At 43.6% G+C, this 27,543-nt stretch overlaps 1 protein-coding gene across 1 annotated transcript in view; it reads right to left on the bottom strand.

Moving 5' to 3' along the window:
* LOC117164422 (spondin-1) overlaps positions 1-27,543 on the bottom strand; it is a 193,249-nt gene that overhangs the window by 32,562 nt on the left and 133,144 nt on the right. The window contains exons 3-4 of the mRNA XM_033347450.2: positions 13,791-14,104; positions 13,093-13,272 (exon numbers count right to left, since the gene is read on the bottom strand). Coding sequence (XP_033203341.1) covers positions 13,093-13,272; positions 13,791-14,104 — 494 coding nt within the window. The remainder of the gene's footprint in view (positions 1-13,092; positions 13,273-13,790; positions 14,105-27,543) is intronic.

The raw sequence follows: 27,543 nt of genomic DNA, 5'->3' as shown, positions 1-27,543 counted from the left end.
CGTTATTATCGTCTGTGTTAATGAGCCACGACATCCTTTACTCTTGCCCCCTGCAATCTCGTTATTTCCTGGATTTTATTAAGATAAGACGAGGCGGAGATGTTATTGCTGTTGTCGCTGCAGTATTATAGCACGGGAAGGGTAATGTCCAACCGAGGATGATAGTATTTGCGGAATAACCAATTGACAAATCGATGCAACCTTTAGCAACTTTGATCATCGACGCTATAAACAACGATACGGTAGAATCTCGATTATCGGGTTAACGTTATCGCGTGTTACATAGTATTCGATTAACGGATTAATAAAGTGATGGATTATCGGTGACCATCGAGGACAAATTCAGGGATGATGTTCTGTTAGGAAGACTGGAGAACGGGGAAGCTCACGTCCGTCTAATCACATTCTTTTAAAAGAATATCATACTTTATGCAATTTCGCACCAAATCCAAGTGTGCACAATTATTCAAAAACACAAAGAAACCCGTGTCACGTTTTGTTATCAAGCTACAACCTTGCTGCATAATTAGCCAGCCTTTTGAAAGCAGTTTGCTCGCCAGATCAATTTTACAAGATCGTTTCTCGCGTTGCCTTCGTTAGCGTGCGAAAGGTGGGAGTTCGTAATACTCGATTACGAATGCATAAGCGCGAAGGGCAAACATTTGCGCGAAGGTGCATCCGCGGAATTGCGTTTCGTTGTTACTCTCGTTTAAACTAGCTCGCTGTGCCGCAGCAACACGGCCAGGTTCAGCCACGTGTTTTAGTACCGCGACAAATCGATACTGGGTCCAGCGCGAACGCTGGAACTTCTCCTCCGCGAGACTTCTTTTCTCTCGAATGCTCATCTTTATTAGCCCGTTACACGTCGAATAGTTTCCACGAGCACCTCGTAAACCGCCAACTTAATTTTACACCGAAACTTTTCCGCTCAGCCTGTAATTAGAAGCCCGGTGGCCCGGGCGTTAAACGTGCCCGCTTCGTTTTATCCTCAGCCCGTGTGCACGCCGCTATTGGCTCGATGATATTTTACCGGCTATGCCCCGCCGGCGAGCGATCGATATTTCTTCGGATTATCGCGTTAGCGTTCGCATTCCACGGTGAACAAACTGCGGATTACCTTCCTTCGAGGCCGTGCATCGTTGATCAATTTCGCTATAGCGGCTAATCAATTCCAGCAGGATCTCCCGGCAACGTTTAAACCGACGACGAGCAGGATTTCGTTTCAGGACGAGCTCGACAGAGCGAAGGAATTCGATTATCCTGTTATTGATATCGATACCTTCATAAGGCAGACTGCGCGGCGTAACTCGATTTCTGCTCGACTAGCAGAAAAACGCCCCATCGTGTAACGCGGTCTTGAGACTTTTTCTCCTGTGCGAGACTCGATCGGTAGAAAATACGGCGGAAAATAGCTCCGAGATCCGATGGAAAGTCGATCGTGTGATTTAATCAACGTTCCGATTGCCGAATGAAATTTTCAGCGATCCTTTCTCTCCTCGTCTGGCCGTCTCTCCGGAACGTTTTCCAGTCCCAACCGATTCCACTTGACTTTGAATTCTCTGATAAACCGGAAGAAGGGTATGAAAACGTGCACGGCTATGCGGCCACGAGTAATTAAAGTACCGATCGTTCGCTTGATTATCGCGATTTTATAATTACCGTTGAGCCACGGGCCGGTCGTTTTACGTTGGCAAGAGGCATGTATAGGTGGCCGACCGCATCGCTTGCATCACCACCGACCACCGCGAGCCGCTGGTTAATCCGTCGATAATCGGACAAGCGTGACAAACCAATGCCGGGGCAGACTCGGCCTGTCCATGCGATAGAGACGGGGACAGCGATATGGTCAATGAAGAAGCCGCAACACGAGTGCCAGGAAAAATGACCAAATTTTGTGCCGAGTCAGGCCGATGGAATTGGAAAGAAGGTGAAATTAGCGATAGAAGTCGATCGAGAGATTGCTGCTAATTAAATAGCTAAAAAAGTTGGCTTTTCATATTTCGTTTTGAAAATGCTGTAGCTAGCGATAGAGTGGACAGGCTGTGAATGTCGATATTAAATGCCAAAAAGAATTTGGTTTTGATATTTGTAAATAAAATTCGATGAGAGTGGGAAGAGAAATTTATGTGAATCTTCTTTTGGTTAAATCGATAGAATCGAAAGAAAGACGAGATTAGGGATGAAAAAGTCTGTCGATCTTTGTACAAGAAATTGCTAGACTTTGATATTTAGAATGAACTAGTCTCGTCTAGTGGGACGAATGGATCGGTTACTTTGACTTTTAACGAGAACGTTATTATTTGAAGTAGTCTCAGGTGTTCTCGTAAGTGGTTCGATCGAGGGCACTTGGAGCTCGTTATAATTATGTTATACGACTAATTCGACAAGACCTTGTTAATTTGTAGGGTTTGGTATCGATCCACCGAGAATCAAAGACATCGACGACAACGCGCGATCGACGAGGAATCGGAAGTCTGACGCGTTTAATCACGAGTAATTGACGAGCCAAGTTACTTTGTGCGATGGTTTATTAATCTGAAAATATTAGATGGTACGAAATTTTTGCCATTGAAGAAATTTTCCGCGAATCGCGTTCGTCAGGAGATTATCCCGGATCCAGTCGGATTTAAAACGCGATTTCAGGCGTTCATCGATATTAGGAGGATTGGCTTTCGAAGTTCTACATTTACGGTTTGATGAACTCGTCGGTCTGCTCGCTGATTAAACGTGAATTTTACAATAATTTCTTTGCTCACCGATTCGTTACGATGGAACAAATTTTGTCATTGTAGAAGCTATCAGCGAGACTAAATATAATTAACGCTGCTTATCGTTAAAAGACGCGAGCGAAATGGTATTCCATTTCCGTTTTTCGAATAAAGGGCGACTGATCGGATTAATCGATACCGTGGAAAAGCAAAACAACGACTCGCGAAAGAATAGAACAGTGTTTGTCGGCCGGACTGCAGTTCGTTGCAAAACGAAGCAAACTTTTAACAGTTTGTTCCGGCGTTGCGAGCGGTACAGCTGCAGCTGAACGATAAAAAGCTCCTGTGGATACACGTCGGCTCGCTATTCCGATTTCCGGGGTTTCGAAGCCTCAACTCCGTGGAATACATACGTTTCGCTCTTTACGAACCGTAGTATCCAACGAAATAGAACAACATTCTGCTGATTCCACAAATTTTTTCTCCGTTAGAGTTACGCGAGTTGTCCCGCTCGTATTTCACAAGCTCGTGTGAATGTGAAATTCCACAAGGGGCGAAACGCATCAATACGTTTCCGTGGTTTCTAAATATAATAAACTGGATATCACGCGCGGCTATGCCGCGATGATCGTACGCTGGTTTTTAGAAAATCAAAATTTACGAAACGCAGAAACGAAAGAAACGTGGTCGAGGTCTGACTTCAAACGTTCCGAATCCACTGTAATTTTAAAGCGAAAGGAATTTAGTCGCTGCGGTACGGTTAAGTAGTAGAGGAGCGCACATGGTCAGACACAGCAGTAGACTCCTAGAACTAGCGTTCTACTTTTGGAAATTTTTAATATCGTTAACGATGCAACTTGGAACTTCCATTTTTTTAATGTCGACGGAGTATACCGAGTGTTCGTAAATTTTGTAGTCGAAGTTGTATAACACGACGGTGTTCAGGTAAACGAAAGCTCTTCAGCGACAAGACGTTAGGTTAAAATGTCGGGAAACGACAGATATAATAAGTCAAATTACGACACTCTGAGACACGACGAGATTACTTCTGGCCCTTGGTAATAAAACCACGAACTCTTTCGTCCTTAAACTCTAACGAGAGAAGGAGGACGTGTCGTGAAAGCGTGTCTTTGCGAATATTGCGACGAATCTCGAATTTTCAAGGGAGGAGCCCTTTGATCCCCTCGAAAACGACCGCGTGCTTATGAAATATTTATCGTTGTTTATTAATCACAAGTATCCCTTTGTGTTCGATACCTTTCTTTCGTAAGATTCTTCGTCTCATTTTCGTTCTTTGTCGATTCTTTCACTTTATGCATAGGCTCGCGAAAGAATCCCGTTGTGGCAGAAATTTTTCATCGATATATTACAAACGTTACAAGACATCGAAGATCGAGACACACCACGGATTATTCCATCGTTCGAGTACATACGCTTACGCTAACTAACCTGTACCCTCCACGTACACTTTCACATTTGTTTGAAACTTCACCAACGTAATAAAATGTCAAAATGTTTCGTATAAAACACGCGACGTATTCGTAAAAGATTTCTACAAGTAAGTTGCAATACTTTCGTCGTGGCAGTGAATATTCGTATCGAGAGATTGCATTGGTCGTCTCAGAACTCTTTTCAAGCAACCTTCTAAAAAGGCAGAAGAAATACTTTCACGAGGATATTTCGCGTTTGTCTACGGTGGTAGAAAGGAGCGGTGAAATGCATTTTCTACGCCCGCCTCTCCACCTGGCGACGAAAGAAAGTCGCGGCGCACTGACTTTCCGACCGGTTGGAAAGCGTCGGCAGTGGATGAAAAAGCGGCCGCGGGAAATAAATCTTTGACCGGGTTTCGCGGGGGAGAAGCCCATAACGTGTCACCAGTTATAAATTCTTACGTTTCCGCCGCAGTTTGAAATAGTGGTGGTGAACGGAAGGGAGTTCGCGGTCCTCTGTCACTGCACCCTCTTTCGGCTTCTTGCGTACCCGTTTTCCACCTTCGAGCACCGCCTCCATGGGAATTGAGATTTCATCCTTCTTTATACCTCAGCCGAACCAACTTTCTTCCCGCGAATTTTTTCCACATCTCCATCTTCCCACCGATCGATCGTTCCAAAGGTTAACCTTCCTTTCGTTAGAAAGATGAATTATCTTTGTTTCTGTTAGTTGATCGATTATTATCAACTATCGTCAAGTAATTAGCATCGTCGGAATTATCATCGTTTCTTGGAACAGACACGATTTTCATTGGGGCGAGTCTACAATTTGTACAACTTTTCTTCCCGCGAATTTTTTTCACATCTCCATCTTCCCGTCGATCGATCGCTCCAAAGGTTAACCTTCCTTTCGTTAGAAAGATGAATTATCTTTGTTTCTGTTAGTTGATCGATTATTATCAACTATCGTCAAGTAATTAGCATCGTCGGAATTATCATCGTTTCTTGGAACAGACACGATTTTCATTGGGGCGAGTCTACAATTTGTACAACTTTTCTTCCCGCGAATTTTTTTCACATCTCCATCTTCCCGTCGATCGATCGCTCCAAAGGTTAACCTTCCTTTCGTTAGAAAGATGAATTATCTTTGTTTCTGTTAGTTGATCGATTATTATCAACTATCGTCAAGTAATTAGCATCGTCGGAATTATCATCGTTTCTTGGAACAGACACGATTTTCATTGACACGAGTTTACAATTTGTAATACATATTCGATATTAAACGGTTATCGTGAAATATGAAAAAATGTACAGAAAGCACATAATACGCGAGACTATACGAAACAAAACCAAAATAAAGCAGTAGTCGCTGTAATATTTGGCAGGTAAAACAAATCGACATTCAGGTCTTAGATTTTTAACGTGCATAAAAATCCGCAGTTCATCGATTTTCGGTGTTATTACGAAGATGCATTTTATTTCCTTCGTGCAGGATATTTCTATCACGATCCGCAGTTTCATCCGTCTTCTTTGAAAAATCGCTCTACAGCTATGAGAAATCTTAATTCTTCTCGGATAGATCCGGCATCTCGTGCAACTTTCCAGTTAGTTCTCGAAATGACGAGCGATCTTTTGATCGCGCTTAGATCCCGTTTGAACGAGCTTGCCGAGGAACACCCAAGTTTCTTCGCTTTTTGTCCGAATGTTTTTTTCACCTAGATAGAACGTGTTCGATTACGAGATGGAACACGACTTTCTGGATGCGTTCGATTCTCTCTGCGAAGGAAATTCGTATTTCGACGAGATATCTACTTGAGTCTGTTCGATGTAAGATTTCAACGACGCGACGACTCATTATTCACGGATACGTCGCAGAAGCTCCTCGAGAATATAGCGTACGCGTTCTTGGCCGCCTTTTATTATATTCACCATCGATGGAATTCTTCGGAAATTGGCCTGGAAAATAAGATTCTCGCTGAGGATGGGCGGTGCTCCGATATTTTCACGCGAGGCACACACTTTTCCTGCCATTCACCCGGCCAAATCTAATATACCTGCTTATTTACGTACCTATGCGAGAAGGCGAAATAATAACGAGCCCTTTCACGGCCCTCGAAAAGCACCCAAGTCGAGACTCTTTCGACGCGAGAACGTCGCTGTTTACTTCAAAATTGCGTGCTCGGAATACCTACTATGCTTCATATCCTCTGCTCTTTCACATGCACGCACACGTGTATACAGATTGTTGCACGTGACCAAATCAGGCTACACTATCGGCTAAGACCAAGAGGTAACGCTGCATTTTTTGTTATGAAATGGTGTAACCTTCCTTTTCAAATATAAAAATCTGCGTATTGTATGTTATTCAAAGTTTCCTTTGGATAACCTCCGCCTACGGCGATCGTATTCCTTTTTTAAGTTCAATAATATTTTGTATAAGTTGTCTCTCCCGATCGCAGCTACGTCATCCATCCAAACGAGCTGAACATTGTGTTTCCTTTGCAACCGAGAGATGGCAAATTTTCTGCACATAAATTTTTCTTTTTCATCAATTTCGATTACATCGACGCGTAAGTTTGCTCTTCCTTCTGGAAAACTTGTTTCTTGCCACTTACAGTCTTTTCTTTCTACAAGCACTGTGCGATCATTCGCAGCGCTGTACATTACATCAAAAACCATTTAATTTTGCCGAATGAAATGTTGCTCTATCTTCTGGCTCGTCTCCTAGTTCTATCTACTCTTGTGCACGCGCTTTCTCCTCGCTGCAATCGAATCCCCGTGGGGTTTCGAGCGAGGAACACTTTGACCGGAACAAAACATCTCGTCCGGTATTACGCGGCCGAGGGAAAAATATTGTTTGAACCCTTTTTTATTTTCTGGTTGCGCGCATCCTTTTAGTCGAATCGATCGGAAGCTGGTCGATCGAAAGCGGACACGATGGTCCGAGCATTTCTTCTTAGCTGGATACGATCGTTCGGGGCAGATCGTGCGAGGAAAATTGTGAGCGAAAAGTTGGCAAGATGCCAAAATGGAAAGGTGAATCGGGATCGAGGACGTCGAAGGATCTTCGCGGACGGATATGGATTGATAGTCGGAAGACGAGAAGCATCGATACGCTTATCTTTGTGGAACAGACTTCACGATTGCGATACGCGTCGAACAAACAGTCTCGTCGATAAACAGCCGCATCGAGATTCTAGGGGCGAGCCGAGTCGCTGTCCTCTCTCGCGTTCATCTTCGAAACAACGTTGCTTATCTCGACAGCATCGCGTTGACACTGGGATACCAGAGTCGAATTGGTCACGGGGGTCGCTAACGATTATCCCAATTGCCTCGGCCTTAATCCGAATAATCCACCCTCGTATATATTCGCCCCGCCTTTGTCCATAACTCTTCTTTAATTCAAATTAGTCGACGAAGACTGTTCCTGGTTGGTTTGTTAACACGAGCGTCGAAGTTACGAACGTTCTACAGGAACGTGGTTCGACGCAACGAGAAAATTCTCGAGCACCTACGACGTGTTCTTTCGTTGCGAAAGCACAGGTAGACGAAAGTTTCTCTCAGGCATTCATAATTAACAGGTATTCACGGGGCAAGAGAGGTTAGTGGAGAGAGTCGATTCGAATTAATTCGCAGCCTGATCTCGTCCCTCGAATCCCCCGTGCTGAGGAGACAAATTACTCCGTAGCAGAAGGGAGTAATCGAGAACAGCCGAGATAATCGACCGGCTATGAATAGTTGGTAATTACGTAAAGTACGCGCGAACATCGAAATATGCGGCTGTATGCGTTCGTGTCACGGTTAACCAAGCCCTATTGCTTTCAGCCAACTTGGGATAATCCGGTCGGCGCCGCTTTGCCAACTAACTCTCTCCCTTTATCTTCCACCGGTGATACTAACTCACTGGTTACGAACGATAACGAGCCTCGCGAGGTACCAGCCAGTACTCCGGGGAACAATTATAATCGGCAACGATCGACATGTTCGATGCGTTATCGAGTGCTTGCTTAATTTAAACTCTTCGATTTTTCATCCCTCGCGTTAGAACACCGAGATAAACTCGTCACGTGGATTACGAATCAAAGGTTATCAGGATGATCTGTACTTATATCGAGCTTGTAACCCGACTCGTTGTGATTCGAGTTACATACTCGAACATCTTACAACGAATTTATTTAAGATTTTGAAAAACAACGTAAAGCTTCTATTCTATTCGTAAAGTTCTTCTATTTCCCCGTATCCTAAGCATAAATAAAATAACGCTAGAAACGTAGGAACGAAAGGAAACGGATAAGAAACAAGACTATAGGAATTTTAAACTAAATTAAACTTGGTATAAGAACTCGTGCTATTTATGCGCTCGCTGTTGTATATACGGAAAAAAATTACAAGCCAGGGGATTAATTTCGTTAGACCGCCCTTTACTCGACGAACAAACACCAAGTTCTGTTCAAACACGTTGGCAAATTATTATTTACTTTTGACGATTCTACGCAGCGCCGAATTAAATGGTCGCAGAGTGCAGGCTGTGTAACAAACGAGACTGTACGAATAATAAATAGAGAACGGAGGAGAAAACAGCGCGGAGAGCTGGCAATCCTCTAATACTAATGTGCCGTAACTGTGTTTCCGATGTTCTCCAGTTCCCGCGAACGCCACTTTAATATTCCGTCCGAGGCATTAAACGGCACGAGAGAAAACAAACGCGCGAGCGACTATGGCCACTTTGTTAGGCTAATATCGTCGCATTACACCGAGCCAACTTAATTGGCATAAATGATAACGCAGGTTTTCTCGGCCGAATCCACGGTCCCTGAGCGTATCGCGGCTGATTCTCAACCACGATGCTCGCTATTTATGCCGCCAGCTCTTACGATATTAATATTCAGAACGTTGTACACACGCGTCCCAGCAACTGGGTCATGGAGAATGAATCCGCGCGAACATTAGGCAAAATCTCCAATTATCCTTTCTACGAGGTATTTTAAACAGCTGAATTCAAACTTCGCAGGCACGTGATATTTTTCGAAACGAGTAGAACAACTTTAATAAGATTATTTATACGAACTTTGCGAGGAAAGTACGCGTGATACGAATTCACCGATTGTTTTCGCCACTCGTGATCTTTCTCCTTCGTTTTCGGTGTCCGCGTTTAGACGAGTAGATTCGATAAAAGAAATTAAAATATGCACGAAACACGTGTATTTTACTCGTTGAATATCTTTCCCGACAATATTCGGTTATTTCAGCGAAAGAGTTTAACGACTACACTGCGAGCTTGCAAAGTACGATTCCAACGATTTATAGTACGTCGTATGTATACGTCTCTACTGAGATGCATGAAAATATCAAATAACGCGGAAGGTTTCGTTAATCCCGTACGTTCTTTCAATTTCGTTCGGAAATAATTTAGCAACTGCCAGCTGTTCCACTCATCTTCTTCCACGTTTCAATCAGCACAGTCGACGCGGATTTATACAACGATTCGTAATCGTTGCAGAGTATTCGCCGACCAATCGAACCGGCACAGAGTGGCGCGTTTTCCATCCTGTCCGAGGACATAAACATTATCGATCCTAGGAATCGGTACACGGCAATGGAGGTCGTCGCGATACGGGGCGAACATTACGCTGCGCGTTCCAATTTCCAGCTTAATGGAGTACCTAAGATGCTCGGTCGTAATGGAACCGTTTCTCCGGTCGTTCTATTTCTTTTTTCTCTCTTCCTCTTTTTTTCTATCGTCGTAACACGGAGTACGCGTCGTCGTTGCCCATTAACCGTAATGGTGGCCGCGAATTACAGGCAAAAGAGCGGTGAATTAACGTTGTACGGTTCGGTGATTGCGTACAGGCTCGATAAACGCGCGAAATGATTGTCTGTCTGGTAGAGTGGCGGAAAGAGCGCGGCCAAGCTTAATCAGCTGTAAATTACGTCGTGGCGCCGGCGACTGGTGACATCGTTGGCCGACAAACCGCGGTTCGCTGTGAAAAAGTGCCCGATCGGACGTCGAACCGGTTTTTTGAAAAATGATACGACCAGCATCGACGTTCGTTGAATTTACCACGGTTGGTTAAAACACATGTACAAACGAAAAACAGGTCGAGGTAGATCGCATTAGCTGGCAGGGTGAGTTACGCGTTAACGGAGAATTTTATAGGCAATGGAACACAGTATCTTTGCTAATGAGCATAGGTGTATCGTATAACCCAGGTAAGCTACCCTCGATACAGGCAGATTCGTGGTAGTCGAGTTATCTAGAGGCTGCGGATGTTTATATTTTTATGGGGCATTTAAACGTGCGAAATCACACAGAACACGCATAGTACGCAAGATTGTAGAAAGTATTCTACATAAAGTAGCGTCTAGTTACGTATGAATATTTTAATTGTGTTACCTTTAGAAGAAAAAAGGAGACAAGGTAATTAAACTAGGTTGGTTTCGACATTGGAATAAAATTATAATTAAATAGAAAAGTGTATGGCAATGTAACGTAACGAAATACGAGTCACAAGTTACCGATCAAATTTCAAAAGTTGAAAATCAAAACCATCGCGAACATTGGTAACTCGAAACGGGTAAATTCCGATACGATTAATTACAAAGTAACGGAGTTCTACATGCCCAGGAAAATTTTTAAAAATTGCCCGATTCGTCCAAAAGAAGATCGTGCCAAGAAGATAGAGGGCGGAAGAAAGATCTCGCCCACGAATATGTATTTTCTGCGCACATTTCGAGAAACCGGACAAATTGTTGGACCAGATGCTCGCTGAAACAGCTGACGAGGCATCTTCCAGGAAACAAGTTAGCCTGGATTACGCGAAGGTGGCAAGTAGAGAATGGGATGGAAGGGAGTGGAAAAATGGCGAGGAATAGCGACGGGTCTATGGGATTAGCGAGGAAAGTTTGATAATTATACGGTAAGCGGGTCAGGCTTTCCTCCTCGGTAAGAGGAATCGCATGAACGGAGGACAGGGGACAGCGACTGTCGCGATGGTGAAAGCGACTTGTCACTAGCTGAGACGAAGATCCTACGAGGTAGGGATGCGAATGGGCGAGTAGCAGTCACGACCAAAAAGGAAGTTGGAGAGAAAGGAGGACAGGAAGTCGGGAAGACATAATTAGCAAGTTTAACACGAGTCGCTGTCTCTCGAATCTCGTTACCGCCGCTGTCGCTTTTCGTTCGAACATCGTGGCGCAAGAGAATCGAGTCCTCCTCGAGATGAAGTCACCAAGAGGAAAAAGAAGTTTCTTCCGGATGGCTGAAATTCGCGGAAGTAGCAGCTGGCCAGTGAGTAGAAGTTGCCGAGAATCTCGACGAGGCCGTAGCAAATAAATATCGACGAGGTTTCCAGTTCCAGCCTCTTTTGCTAGATTAACAATGGCGATGTCGAGGCTTTGGCGAGTTAGGAATTTTCGTGACAGAGAAGCATACGGACGCATAGGTAGAAAAGTTCCGCACGATGAATTAGTGGAAACCACGCAACAACGGTTTAAGTAAGATAGATGATGCAGGAGATATGACCCGTATAACGCAGACCACGTTTATATATCAAATTTACCGGTTCAAGTATAAGAGATAACTTTTTAAAGGTATTTATTTTTCTCCAAGTATATTAACGAGATATGCAGTGGCTCGTGAAAGTATTTGAACACTTACACGAGGATCGGTCAAATATTAACCGGACTAAGCGTGGTACATAGCGTCTTCATAGTGTCGTTTATTCAGATGGACATTGCGTGGGAGTTTAAATAGACGTGGCTTGAAGACGCGGTGCTCTACTTATCGTTTCTTCGATAGATAACGCGATGAACGAGAAAGCAGTACCGGCTTCCGTTTGCACAACGCACGATTATTTAAATTTTTAACCGTTCAGGTCACAAAACCCATTGAAATTTTGCATAGGTGGCGACTGACTGTTTGGGGATGAAAAATTATCAGGAATCCAAGCGTTTGCGTGGTATAAATCATTTTCTAGTGGACGTCGATGGACGTTTAAAACACATGGCATCCAAGATAAGTGTAACGTGAGCGAACGTCGAAGCTGTTCGGGAACTGATCGAGCATGATCGACGCATAACAAACGACGAAATTTGCTCGAAAGTTAACATTAGTTATAGAAGCGTGGTTTCCATCGTTCGCAAGCAGTTAAAATTCCGCAGAATCACGGCCACTTAAAGAGGCATTAGGAGCACAATGTTCCAACAGCAACGAAGAAGTAGAGCAATTTGTGCGCAATTAGCTTCTGACTCAGCCCTCTACTTTCTACGAAAATAGTATAAAAAAATGATCAATCCGCTGGCAAAAGTATATAGAGAGAAACAGAACATATATAGAAAAGTAACTCGATTGTTCTTTTTAAAGCATTCTACCGAAGTAAAAAGTTCCGATTTATATCTAATTGACCCTTGTAGACATTTTTTATATAGAGAACGGCTCGAAACTCGATCAATATGATAAAAATTTCAAGCGAATCTGAAAATGTATACAGAAGTTATATCATATTTATCGCAAGCAAACACTTCGCAGAGATCGTCGAAATATTTCGACTAGTCGTCGTATTAAAATAAATCGTAATATACAGGGTGGTTGGTAACTGGTGGTACAAGCGGAAAGGGGGTGATTCTACGCGAAAAAAGAAGTCGAAAATATAGAACAAACATTTTTTTTTTAATTTTTCCATCGAGACAACGATCTACAGTGAGATCCGTTATAACGAGACGTGAAAAATTTTTATTCTATATTTTCGACTTCTTTTTTCGCGTAGAATCACCCCCTTTCCGCTTGTACCGCCAGTTACCAACCACCCTGTATATAGTACGCGTTAGCGACACGTTATTCTAAAGTTAAATGGCACATATTCCCTCCAGTTGAATACAACAATCGACCAAAACCCATTGCCAAGTAACCGATCGAACGATAATGATCGCATTCACGAAAGAAAGCGGCCAGTTACCTTGGTGAAGGTGAGGGTGGCTATCGGTGGTAGACGAGGTAGATTCGGATAATAAAAGCTTCCCGCGGGATGTGCCGGGTACCGTGACGTGATCCTGTAGGCGATTCCTTGGGGTTGCGTCGGCCAGTTGGCAGCCGTGAATGTGAACCCGTTATCGGTTCCACCGTCCAGCGGATCCAGCTGAAAAAAGAGAGACGAACATAGATGATGAGTCGGCCTTTCAATGGGCCTCCGCTGGATTTTAATGAGATGGCACAGAGGAGCCGTATGCTTCGGATCGGTCGGAATTCCTCGCTGTTGAAATGGAACGCGACCTATATATTTTTTTTCTCCGATCGTCCAGCCTTCATCGTGCTCACGATCATCTTATTTTTTTTCTCTCTCGAAACCTTTTGGCAGCCAAACTACCAGTCGCTTTAACGAACGAAAGATCGCTAATACGGCGCATCCAGTATCCGAATGGTAAAAAAGTTAAAAAGGCTAGCTTTTGTTCGATAGACCAGTGCTTCGACGAGGATGAATGCAAAATCCGGCCGAGGCTTCGATGTAATTTTCCATATGTTGCGCGCGGCCTAATTCGAGCCGTCGTTATTAAAGCGCGTCCGATTGAAATTGTTGGCTGGTCGTTGCGGAGAAAGCAAGCCGATATATTTCTACTGTACATGTCGAAATCAATGATCCCTGTCGACGATAATTACCTCAACGGTTACTGTGTCGACCCAATTACCCTCGACGCACAGTTGGAAGGAATCGACCCCAACGAACCAGTCGGGGCTGGGGTTTATACGAGCCATGATGCTTATTAGAGTGTGATTTCCATCCAAAAATGCTCTCGCGATACTTGTTCCCTCTCCTTGTGGCACTGGAGGGCCCGTGAACGAGTGAAGACTGTTTGGCGAGTCTCCATCCGCGTCCATTCCATCCGTTCTTCCCGTTTCCACGTACAATCTTATTCCACTAGAAAGCCTTTCTCCTAATCTGTACAGCGTATAGGTAGAGTCGTGTGTTCGACCTGTAACAGAAAACAGGAAAGATATATTTAACGATATTATCGGATTCCGACCATCGCGTGTTTGCTCCAGCTTTGCCGTGAAGTTACTGGGTTCTTTGATCAACGTGGAGTTAATTAACGAAGGAAATAACGGACAGTTAATTGACAGAGTACGGCAATTAAACGCATCGTCCTTGATACGCGAACATCGACGGTTTTTCCTTTTTTCTTTTTATGAAACACATCGGTCAGTCTGTGGCGAACGTGGAGGACCGGACTAAACGGTTATAGGGATCGTTAACAGCAACCCTTCCGACGAAATGGTGAAATTTACACGAGACAGCGAATTTATGGTCAATGAACGCGTCCGTCGACAAAGCTACTGATTCGCGTTTGGGTCTGACGTATTCAAAATTTCCGCTGCTGCTAGTTTCAAAGCCGATATACAAGCCGCACGAAACGTTGGTATTTTTATTTCACGGAAGAAGAAAAAATAGCAAAATCAAAAAGCGAATCGGGCAATCGAGATTTTCTGGATCCCATGCCGCCACGAGTTTCTCATTGATCGACGTCGATAAAAATTCCCCGGCGTGAATTCGTACTCGACACGTGGACGAAATAAGATAAGAACATATCGTAAAGCATAATAAAATATAAAAGCCGTGCTCGGCATGCCGGGCACGTAGCTTCTTTGCGGAACTCGTGCGCGAAAACAGGAAGGCGTTTCTCATCTCAGGTTGAGCCGAGGCGTCGACTATAAGTTCTCGTTTTATCAAGAATTCGACAACACAGGTAGCAGCGGTAGGATTCTTAGAATACGGACGATGATTTCGAAGAGCGTTCGTCTCTTTTTTCTTCTTTGCGCAGAAAGGCTTTAATGTGTTCCAGAGCATCTGAATATCTTTCACAGATGAGAATGCCACTATTCGAAATGTTTTAGCGAATAACTTGCAACAAAAATGCACAAACTCTTTGATTTATTTTAGGGATTTGGAATTCATATTGAAGGTTTTTAATTTTTATAGAGATTTTTGGATTACTCCTGACCGAACGAACAGAATTTATAAAATTTCTAAATCCGAAAGCTAAACGTTCCTTTCAAATTCTCAAAACTTGATATTTCCGTTACAATAATTTTTGTAATACGAGATATTTCGTTAAACTATAATTCTACGATGATTCTACTAGACGATCTGCATTTTTCAAAAATCGCTAAAGCACTTTCACGTCCACGAAGTTAGAAAGCGTTCGTTGACCAATATACAAGACGTCATTCCGAACAAATGTTTCGCGTAACGTAGTGGAAATAAAGCGTAGAAGAATGTCGTTTGTCTGCGAGTGGAAAGCTGTTTGCACGTCTGCTGATACGTCACGGTGATAGATCAAGTTTCGAGACTTTACCTCTTTCGTGACAATCATCGGCCCGAGTCGCGCCACTTTAACGACCATCAACAGATATTTTTAAGACGATATATTTCGTTGATCCTGTCGCGTGTAGCAAACTTTAAATCCTGTGTCGGAAGTGCAGCCTTCGATGGTTAAGTAGGGACGGAAGGATTGAACTTGGAATGCTCCTAGTTGGAAGTTGAACGTGGAAGGATTAACGTCATCGTTCTATTCAACTTCCTCATTTCCAAGTACCGGAGCTTTAATTGAGATCGAGTTTGAGAACAACGAAACACCACGTTGTTCTGCCAATGGTATCGTTAAAGCTCATTCCCGGAAGAGGCAGCCTGCTGTTTAATGGAATATAATTTTTCAGCTCGAAGAACTTTCGATTACAAGCGTTCGTAATTCAATCCCTTGGTCTGGCAAACTTCGCGGCGTCGACGATTTCCAGTCGCAAAGAGGATTAACGAAATCTTGATGTAAGGAGCCCAGGAACAGAAATTTCAGAGAATCATTAGGCGCTTGGAGAAAGGTAGAACTTTCAACAATGAACGACAGGCTCGAACGATAGAGTTTGCTCGCTGGGATCGGTGTGTCAGCGAGTACGTATGAAAAATAGTTGTCAAATATCGTCGATAACTTTCGAATGACGAATATGTCAATTCGATCGCTGTACATTTTATTTATATACTTTGCTTTACGTCGTAAAAACATCAATTGAGAAATACCACAGGAAGTCATAAAATGGTTGAATCATTTTACAATTTTTCGCAAAAGTTGTACGATTTTCATTGAAATGGGAAATAAACGGACTATACAACGACTGAATAAAAGTTTACCGTATTATTTGTAAATAGATAATTTAATTTATAGACAGATAATTCGATCGTTAAAAAGGGTGGTCCGTTTCTCTCTGAATTATTCTACAAGCGAATACATTTAATGCAAAAGCAAAGCATCGTCGTGTACAACAGTCGCTCCAAAAAATTCTCGTGTACACAGGCGAATCACGTGCTCCAGTTTGAGAAACGCTGCCGCGAACCTATTAAAGCTCGTAGACACACGTATAATCGACGACATAAACGTTATTCAAATGGCCGGTGTGTACACCGTCGGGCATTGCGATTCAGGATCACAGACCGCCATTAAAATTCATGAGGACCGTCCGTGTAATTTCGTTTTTACGTGCCCGTACGCATTAATACGGCCCGGAATCGAACCGATTCTTCGATTTCAACCATTTTCGAGGTAGACGAACGATAGTTTTCCCGGCGTGGAAGGACGCCGCGGCGATCACGCGGACGACGCCGGGAAAAAGTCGGCGTTTTCAGCATGCGTTTTCAATTTGTCAAGCTATCCGACAAAACGGCACTGTGGTTGCGGTTTCTCCGTCTGGTTGGTTAAAATTTGCTTTTCAAAGGGTACTCTGACCCCTTCTACCATCTGTCGCACACGCTGCCACCCTTAATCCTATCGAGTTCCAGAGTGACTTAATTAGTTGCAAAATTAGCGAAAACCACGGGAGGAATGGCCCGTACGCCGGAAGTTGTTCGCGGTTGTCACGCGGAAACCTATCGAAAGGGGAATTTGGATCTTAGTCGCAGAACCTTGGGAGCATTGCGTCAAATAGATCGAAGTTATTTAACTTTTGAATTTTCGATAATTGGAAACGCTATCATTTTCCACGCGATAGCGTCGCAACACTTTGTCTAGCACCGCGTGGGATTCGAGTTGAGGAATCAATCGATGCCAGCGTTGGTACAGGCAAAAGATAAAAATAAGCGATCTGGAAGCAACCAACAAGAAACAATGAGCTTCTCGATAGAAAAGGAGCAAAGGAAAATAAGGATTAGTCGGAGGATCCTTGGACTTCGATCGGGATATCGGTGGATGCGAATACTTGCTCGAATATTCATCGATTCGATTGTTTATCTCCGCGATCACGTATGCGCGATGAATAAATCGATGGCGAGGCTGGACTGCGAAGCAAGCCTTCGTCAGGAAAGCGAATCGCCAGAGGATGCACATTTTTTGTTTTAACTGCGAGATGTTCGTTAGTGACGTATCCCGTTTCCGTGCGTATCATTGAATTTTATAACGTTACTAGAAAAAACAGATACCACGTTTATTCCACGCTTCATAAATTTCAGATTATTTCCCGTTTCCCCGTTGCCGCGTCTCTTCATTGTTCGCGGTCCCGATGAAAACGATTACGCAGTTTGTTTTATTCCTTTCTGCTTTTTATGCTCCAGCCTGGAGAGTTTATTTTGCTGGGAAAAATAAAAAAAAAAATATCGTTTATCCTGGGAAGCGAGCCAGTCGTGTCAACGTGTCGCTCGAATTGTTCCGTTCATTAGATTAATTAATAACGTCGTTTGGCCATTATTCCCCTCTACCGACCATTTTTTCGCTCTTGTATCTTTTTCCCCCCCTGCTTCTACCCCACCTCTCGGGCGAATATAATTTTCTCATAAATGAACACAGATACTTTCTTTTTTTTCTATATTCCCGATAGTAAACAACTTCCATTTTTTAATCGAAGCTTCGAAGCGAACAATCGTATTAACAAGTTAATTACCCCGGCAGCGGATGTTTGTTTCTATCCACTGAATTCTACGTATCGTTAGGAGTTTTCCGCCAGTCCAACAAGACTCTACACTCTGGCATGAATATTTTACCAGTTATTCGTTATTAGATCGTCGTTTTTTATGCAAATTCACACTTTGCAGAAAATAATTAAGAGCCTAGAAGTTTATTAGGAAATTGTTTCGTTTACCAAATGTTACAAGAAGCGTTGTATTTTACACGCTTTATACATTCTTCCTTATCACGTGCATTTTGAGAAATTCCGCACCTTTAAATTTCCTATAAGCACGTCAAAATCCGGTCTATTCGTTATCTATATAAATCTTCGCTCTCGCGATCCAACTTTCAGCCCCCGAAGTTTCTACATGCTGGCGGAGGCGGTTGGCAGTCGAATACGCACATTATTCGGCAATTCCTACGGCTGGGAAAGGCTCGCGGCTCCCTAAAGAAGTAAGAAATTTGATTAAGTTCCCTACGGCGTTCGAATTCAAAGGAGCCACGACGTACGCTGGATTCAGGCTCTGCGCTGCGGGGCTTTTCGCTCTAAATCCATCAGACCAGGCGAGTCAACGTGCCAAGAACAAAGCTGCTTTCACCGTTGGCTCGCGGGAATTCCACTACCCTCGATCTGACCTGAACAATGCTAGTCGTTGACAATACCGAACCTTTTTAATTAGTAGCTGTGTCGGTGCACGCGCTCAGGCCCTTTCGTTTTCACCCAGCTCCCGATATCGAGAGCGTGGAACAACGGAGTCCGCTCTGACAAATCGTCCGTGGGACATTTTCCAGGCCAGAACCATTTGTCTTCGACCGAATCGGCCCCGCCATCGGCTCGTTCGACGATTATGCATTCCGGCTGCACACGACAAAGAAATTTATATCTCACGGCCGTGGAATTTCCCCGAGTCCCGATGTTGCACGCGAGCCATTATCATTCAATACGATCTTGCTGCATTTTACACCTTCAACGTGCTTTTTGTTTCATAACATATTTATCGATCGGGTGCTTCCACAGATCGATACTAAATTGATGCGGTGTTTTGAACGAATGAAAAAGATTTATGCGAATCTACGGTGGAAAATGGTTTATTACGGAGTCATAAGAGATGGAAGAATAATTGTTCCTTAAGTAACGCTGTATGTAATCGACGACAATTAACAACTGATACTTGACAGAGTATCTGTCTATTGAGAAGCAATTTTTTATTAAATCTTTTTTAAATTTTCCGTCAACTAGCGTATGTCTACAACATTCTAGGGCAAACTGGCACATTTTTGTCAACGTCTAATTTTCCTTACTGTCTTTTGCTGCAAAAAATTTTCAGAAAGTTGTGCGGTACCCACTGCAGCTTCTTCTACATTATTGTATAATAAATATTGCATTGCATTGTATTCGTTTCAGCCCGATGACCTAGAAATTAGACTTGGTCTTGTCCTATATTCTACGATCAATTTTTGCACGAAACGTTTAATAGATTTCTTAGGAAAAATAAAAGTTCGCTTCGAAGAAAGGAACGCAGGCCATCTACGAGGGATGAAATCTTCTTTATTTATACACATATCAGTCTTGCTATAATAGACTTCTTATGAAAAAGGATTCTTTCATTCCCTATAACTGCACGATAAATCATTTTCAAATATGTGTCCGTATGAACCTTTTTCATTCCATTTAACCTTCAGAATATGCTGCAATAATTTATCATTAACTTGTTAAATCAGTCCACATAGATTCTTGCTTTCGTATCATTTCTAGATCTATGAGTTCCTGTCTAAACGATGGAGTACACCGACATATGGCATAAACAAGCGGCAAGTTTACGACCAGCTCGATTTTTCAATCGAAGAGACACGGGTTTTCGGCGAAAGTGGGGCATAATAAACGATCGTGCGAATGGTCCAGACGAAGTTGCGGAAAATTGGGACGCGTCTGGCCGCCAGTCGACAAATTCTGTTGAGCTTTTACGAATAGCTGAGGAAAGTCACATCCGAACAAGTTCCCTCTTACTGGTGCGGTGATATCTCGTCCGCGCGAAAGGAAACTCTGCCTTATCCGGCCTCGACTACAACAAACTCTCGGTTCAGCCGTCTTGCAGGAACTTAATGGACCTCCGTAGAACCTCTCGTTTCCGGCACAGATGCCAAACTATCGAGGATAATACCGACAAATCCGCACACACGTGTAGGCGCGTTCAATGGCGAACGGAATGTGTTCGATCGACCCTTAACGTGCGTTTACATCAAGGGAATAAATGCTCGTTCTTCCTCCACTCTAGTTAAACGAAAGCGTGAACGAGCATTTGTTCGTCAGATGGGAAATCGAACATCCGAATGCTCTATAACTGCCACACACACATATCTATATATATATGTCGGAGATGAAAGAACATCGGGGCCTTTCTTTTGCAATTTTTGGGAACATCCCTGATACTTTAGTCTGGACTTTTTATTATAGCTGTACTTAAATAATAAAACTTAGAAGTAGTTGTTTATGATTTAATCCGATTATGTTTGCCCGAGATTTGTGACAGTAGACTTGGGCTCAAAGTGACATATCTGGTCGCTAAACGTAGCCACGGTCACGGGATGGACGTTTTTACCTAACAGAGGTATGGAGTAGTCGTATAGCTCTCCTTAAAAATATAGTTGACCCGAGGGGTACAGAGAGATACAGAGCGGGGCATATAAGTGCAGTTCCACTTGGATCGAGACCAGTAAGTTGAGTTCTACTTGTACTGTGGACAAGTAAGTTTAGTTACACTTGAACTGTGGACAAGTAAGTTCAGTTCGACTTAGACTTTGGAAGAAAGCGCATTTGCTGTCCCGTCGACCGCATATTCGTTATTGAACCTAAGATTATTGTCATTAGCATCTCGAGTATCTAATCGCCACGGTTACTTGTCAAATTCTGCAATAATCACATTTATACCATTAACTATCATCTGTATTGTATAACAACAATGGCTAATCCAAATGAACATTCGTTAAACGTCCCTAACTCCAAATTAGAACTCGACATATATATATATATGGGCGTGGGTTCGAATCCCACTTCTGATGTCGGGTTGACGTTAGACTTAGGGGCGTGTAACGCATAGAGTTTGACAATTAACCGTGGTGATTAGACACTCTAGATGTTCAAGACAATGTTCTTAGGTTCAATAACGAATCCACGGTCAACGGGGAAACTCTTTGTTCATTAGAATATATTTTGAAACACAAAGTGACGTTAGCTGTAACGCTCGGTATCATTCTGACTGACAAGACGATGTCAGTAAACTCTCTAAGATGATCACAAGAATAAAAGACTGATACGATCACATTTGTCAATTGCATATTGACCGGGGATATCAACAAAATTCCAGGCGCCGTTACAAGGCAGACCCGCGTAGAGCCGACATTGCTCCTGCCCGGGGCTTGTTTGTTAATACAACGAGTGTCCCTCAATATTGGTACTTCTTCTGTTAGGTAAAAACGTTCATCCCGTGACCGTGGCTTCGTTCGACGACCAGTTGTGCCACTTTGAGCCCAAGTCTACTGTCACAAATCTCGGGCAAACATAATCAGATCGTATCACAACAACTACTTCTAAGTTCTATTATTTAAGTACAGCTATAACAAATAGTTTAGACCAAAGTATTGGGGATCTTTCCAAAATTCCAAAAGAAAGGCCCGATGTCCCTTCATCTCCGACATATATATTTCTTTTCCTATTTCGTCAGGCGCACTGACCACTTTTCCTTGGATCGCCGAAGAAAAAAACGACGATAGGAATATAGTAGATTTTTCGATGCAAATCAGTTTACGAACAGATTGTTCGGTTGCGATTTACGTTGGACGAGCACGAGCAAACTGTTGTTGCTCGTTTGATCTAAACGGATCTTTAGACGATTGTTACTGAAATTTTCACGTAGGTTCGCCGATACGAGGCTCGTTAATAATCGAAGACTGCCCCTGTGTAAGTGGGTAATCGATACGATGAATGTTGCACGAGGATCGATCAGAAATTGAATCGTGTTTATGGAACACGCCCTCGAGTTTAATCAAACGTTGCGTTAAATAAATTGCGTGTCTGTCGCGAGGAGGTTCGTGGTTATGAATTGTTGAAGCTGTCAGACGGTCGATAATTGACTTCCAGTTACTCGTTTAATTGCTTATGGATAGCAGATGTTCTATATATAGCGGTAGCTTACTTCCACATTATCGATTGGTACATATATTAAAAAATTAGTTGGTCTGATCCTTTTAGAATGTTAACTTTCTACGACAATTATATTTAGCAGATAGTTATTCGCGATTTAATCGTAATTATAAATTTTCGCAATTGATAACATGTAAGTAACGTACGTTGAACGGGATAACGGGATAAAACCAGACTCGGTTTATAAGATTGTCAAGTGTCGACGGAATCTCAGGGAAGAGAAAACGAGCGACGAAAGACACGTTGAAAGGGTCAGACGAAGAAACATCGTAGGCAGTGAACCATAGCTGAGAATCTCTGCACTCGGTGATCCAACTTAATAGAACTTTCGTAACAAGTCGATGCTAACTTGCTGCAACCGCGAGTTGTCTATATAGCACATGTTACCGCGTTTCCATGTGGAGAGCCTGGCCAGTGTCTTAGCTCTGCTGGCAGTCGCTTGAAACGCGAGTAACCGAGACGTGTTCCCAGAGAAGTGGATAACCCAATTTTCTCGGGTTGCTTTTGTTGCACAGGGAGTGCTGACGTCGTTTCGCGTGCACATCGGGCCAAAACCTCTGGTCGCTGACCTTTCCTTGTTTTGACGCTACGATTCACCGACGACTTCCCGCGAACCGTCCCACTGTGTAGACTGCTACCTTTCGCGAGATCAAAATTTTAACCGGTTGCTTCCGAAGGAATTCTGTTATCGAATTTCCCACGCAATGGCTTCGTATTTTTCTATTCCAGAAAGATTAGTATAATTTAAGCGCTGTACTGGAAAACTACAAAGCGATCGAAAATTTTCTACTATCTGCAATTTGAAACGTAGCGAAAGAAACGCTCTTTGGTTTACATTTGTTCCCAAATTTTACGCGAATCAATCGAAGATGCGCCAGAATATAGAACGGAGTATTTCGATTCTAACACGATGTATTCAGAAATACGGGATATTTCAATTTTCTTTTGAAATTTAAATTTGGAATTCACCGAAGGATAGGAATTTGGTAACGACTGGATGGAACAACATCGTTTCCAGTGACACTTTCGAGCTTGAAAATTACACGACGAAAGGATTAGGGGGCGTCGTCGAGGGAGGAAATGAAAATTCACTTGGCCAGATTCCACGGGAAACGAGTGATTATTGGACAAGTAACCGAACGGTACGTCACACAGAGAGTGGAGGACCGGTGGATTTCCTGGAGTCGAGGGGTCGCACGAGATATAATTGGATTACTAATGAATTTATCGGGAACGGCAATTAGTTTGCATCGAGCCGACCGATCGATATCGTCGCCCAAGGAAAAACAAACTCGAACACGTGCTGGCTACTGTACTGGTCGCAACTACTATGGTAATGTACATAATGATCAAACGTCGCTTGCTCTACGCTATCGGCGATTGATATTAGGTACATTTTGCGTCAAAGAGGGTGCGGTCGAAGGTGTGTCTAGTTAGTCTGTATATTTAGTCGCGTTATGCAATTTTTTACGTCGGTAGTTTTTACCGTTAAACGAAAAGAGAACGTTTCAACGTTCCTTCGATCTTTTAAAAATATCTTTTATTCCGTCATACTCGCAAATGCTCGAGTCATATAATCGTCTGATTGTAAATCCACGAGCGTATCGGTGAAATAATCGAAGCGGCAATATACGGGTTGGCGCAAAGCTGCCAGAGAGACGGGACAAACCGCGAGAAGATAGGCAAAGTGACGTTACAATGAAGTATTAACGCGCTCGTGCACGCGTTAACGTGGACCGCAAACATCAGCAAACAGCCTAGCAGAGGCAGAGGGAGAGGGTTGTGTCCCCGAACGTTCGAAGGCATCAACGAAACGCGGCGTAATGCAGTTAACCGGCCGTCGGATTTATTGGGAACAATAACTAATTTGCCGTAAAGCCGCATAAATTATGAATGCCGCCGCTCTCCATTTCCCGATAACTCGGCTCGACCCTCGTCCCTTTCGATTCTCTCCCCTTCCGTCTGACCCGCACTCTATTTCCCCTTTTTTCTCTCTCTGATATCTCTTGATGTATGGCTCACAGCGTTTTATTTACCAACATAGACGCGTAGTTTTTCCAATTCCATATAGGAGAAATATTTGATATTTATGACACACAGAAATTGTCTTTTGACAAGTTTCGATCGTAATTTGCAGATAGTATAGTATCGTTTTTTTAATATCAGGATGATTTGTGACGCGACATGCAGGTGTTAACTGTTAGTAATAGTACTAATATACATACATACGTACGTAGCGTCTACGATCTGTGAATAAATAACCGTATTTGGCAAAAGCTGTCTGTCGGTGTTACAGGAACGTTAATGAATTAAGAATTATGCATCGGTAATTTCTCGTGTCGAAGCTCGTTGGAAACGTCTGCATCGAAATTTACAGAAGTATTTACAGTACTCGTGGAAGAGATTCGTCGATGCCGTCATCGACGGACGAAGCGAATACGCACGAAAAAGAAATTCAATTTAATCGTAAGCGATGAATTTTTTGTAGCGTAAGATTTACATTTACAGCGAGATAAGGATTGTTCACGATCCTATGGAGCGCTGATAATCGTTCAACTTCTAACCTACGAACAAAGGTGTACGACGCATCGGCTGAAACAATTACGTGAACCTTTATCGAGTCTTAATATTTCTCACCGTCACGTTGCCTGCGATACGCTTAACAAGAAACAAACGAACCGATGAGAGACAATGGTCGGCAATTCCGAGGATTCTTAATACGCGATACGCTCTCAAATGAACATCCATTAACCACGCAATACCGTGCTACCATGCCGAAAACTATGCAACGCGCTTGATAGTTCGTTGAAGCGTCTCGACGTTGCCACGTCGATGGATGACACAAAATTCGAGGACGAGGTCGGAGCAGGATCGTTCAGGGCTGCAGTCGGCGAAACGAGTGTTTCGAAGCCGTGCAAACAAACGGCGCTCTAACGAACTAGCGTGTTCGCGCCAAGTACCGTGTTCCGGCACAATGTACCGTGAAACGTTTAAATGGCACGCATTAGCCGCGGTGACGCTTCCTCCCGGTCATTTCGCAGGATTTCGAAGCTGAAACGTAACCGGCCGGTAATGCCAGCGGATTGTTCGCCCGCGCTGGCCACTTTTGCCCTAATACTCCCGCAACCGCGTCCCTTCCCCTTCTTGTCTCGTTCCTGTTAGAGGGGAAAGCCAAACGTTCGCGGTCACTGGAAGAGCATGTTCTTTTCGGGATTCGCCATGGCAAATTTGCCGCGTTCATTGTCCAAGGATTAGCTGGCGTGAAATTTCCAATCGACGTTCCTTCGTCCCGTCATGCACGGGATCCTATTCGCAGCACTTTCGACGATCGTATTTTGAGAGCGTTTCATCCGTAGAAAACCGCAGAGAGATCCTTCCAACAGCCTGTGCCCGGCGAATCGAGCTTGTACACGATATTACATGGCCCGCGAGCGAGCATGTCCATTTATATTCAGGTGCACGCCATCCGCGAATAACTCCTATTCCCTGGCGTTGGCGCACGTGAGCGGCCATTTCCTCGTGCGTGAAGCTTTCCATTCATGGTGGCTGTGTGCGCGATTGACGCGTTTCGAGGACACGCGCGCACCTCTGTAACGTCTAGCGTCGCTCGTTCGCTTTTCGCGCAACAAAGTATCGGGTAGACGTGGTACGGCGAGAAGTTGTTGGAGAATTTGCATAGACAAGATCGTGGATAGTTTGCGATACTCAATTTCCGTGAAGCTGGATGATCTTGAAGCTCGTTAAGGCGAGGGAGACTCTAACGAAGAATCAATGGAAGACTCTTGAGTGACGAGTGTAAGAGGAGTCGTCGTAAGCTTGTTGCACCGTGCGTGTTTCTCCATTCAAGGTCTTCCATTGAACAACACTCCAACATACATACAACTCGACGCTATCGAACCAGCTGAAGCGAGAACGAAGGGTGAAAGAGGGGGGAGGGGAAGATCGGGAACACTTGACATTTTTGCAATCAACCCGACCGTTTGAAAATGAACTCCATCCTGAGGGGCTAATAAATGCTTGGCTGGCTCGTAGCACGCGCACAGGGTGTTACGCGGAGCGAAGAGACTCGAGGGTCGTAAAAGGTGTCGGTGAGAGGTTTCGATAGTTGTAGATTAACGATCGAAAAGAGAGCCATTGTACGTCCCAATCGATAACCGACTTTTAATCGCCGACCTTCGGAATATACGATCATCTCCTCGACATTTGCTTCGTTACTGCTAAATCCGCAGCTTCGTAAATCGACTATTATTTTACCTTTTACGTAATACGATAAACCGAGAGCGATATAAAAGCATCGTGTAATTTAGCGTTTCGTACTGGTCGAGTAACGGGTGTCGCGGAAATTAAGCAAACGATGCAGGTTCGTTTGACCCGACGCGACGCGTAAATTTCGTACTCGCCTGAGAAGCTTCGACGGAAGGGGTCAGAAGTCGCGAGCACTTCGTTAGCACAGCTTTTCAAGCTGAAAGTCAAACAGCGTCGCGGCAGGATTACGACGCTTCGTTACCCTGTCCGCCCTGAAGAAGGATCCTGTCTCGTCCTTCGTCCATGGAAAGATCAACTTCTCCGAGACAAAAAGCCAACCCGTCTGTCCTCGTTCCGTTTCGAGGGCCGCGTTATCGTCAACGAACAACGGACAGCTCGATGGATGACAAAATGGCTTCGCAAATAATGGATCCGCGCAAGTTGTTACATGAGACAGGGCCGAAACTCGATACACTTTGTGCGTAGCGAGTGGCGACAACGCCTAAGGACACAGTTTTCTCTTTCCCTTGCCTCCCCATATACATCGTAGTCGTCGCGACTCGTGCCACGAACGAAACCAGGAAACCTACTATGCTGGAACTACAAATAGGACGAAAATTGAGGATGTCGAAATTACGTTGAAAGCTTCATCTTTAAGAAAACCGACGTTGAAAATCTGTCAAGTGTTTGTGAATTTGACCGATTCTCGATCGTACAAGAATGTAGGATCTTTACTACAATTAGTTTATTTACAATAAATGGATTAGCCCCTTAACCTACGATTTACGTTCGAGAATTTTGGGCCGAAAACGTAAACAAGCTATTATATGTTATATTTGGCCCGATCATCGTACTACAGTTAAGCAGATGTTGAAACAGGAAACGATGGTTGTTTAACGTGAACTAATCACAATAACGTATTATAATTAAGACGACTAGATAATTAATTTGCAACTCTCGTCACCACGGATCAACCCCCTTCTCGACAACGCTAGCAACACTATCTCGATAACGCAATTCGCACTCTTTGGCTTCTCAACTC

This window comes from Bombus vancouverensis, chromosome 15, assembly GCF_051014615.1.
Source record: "Bombus vancouverensis nearcticus chromosome 15, iyBomVanc1_principal, whole genome shotgun sequence".
In the NCBI taxonomy this organism is placed as follows: Eukaryota; Metazoa; Arthropoda; class Insecta; order Hymenoptera; family Apidae; genus Bombus; species Bombus vancouverensis.
The sequence above is the reverse complement of the archived record's forward strand: the minus strand, read 5'-3'. Positions and strand labels throughout refer to the sequence as shown.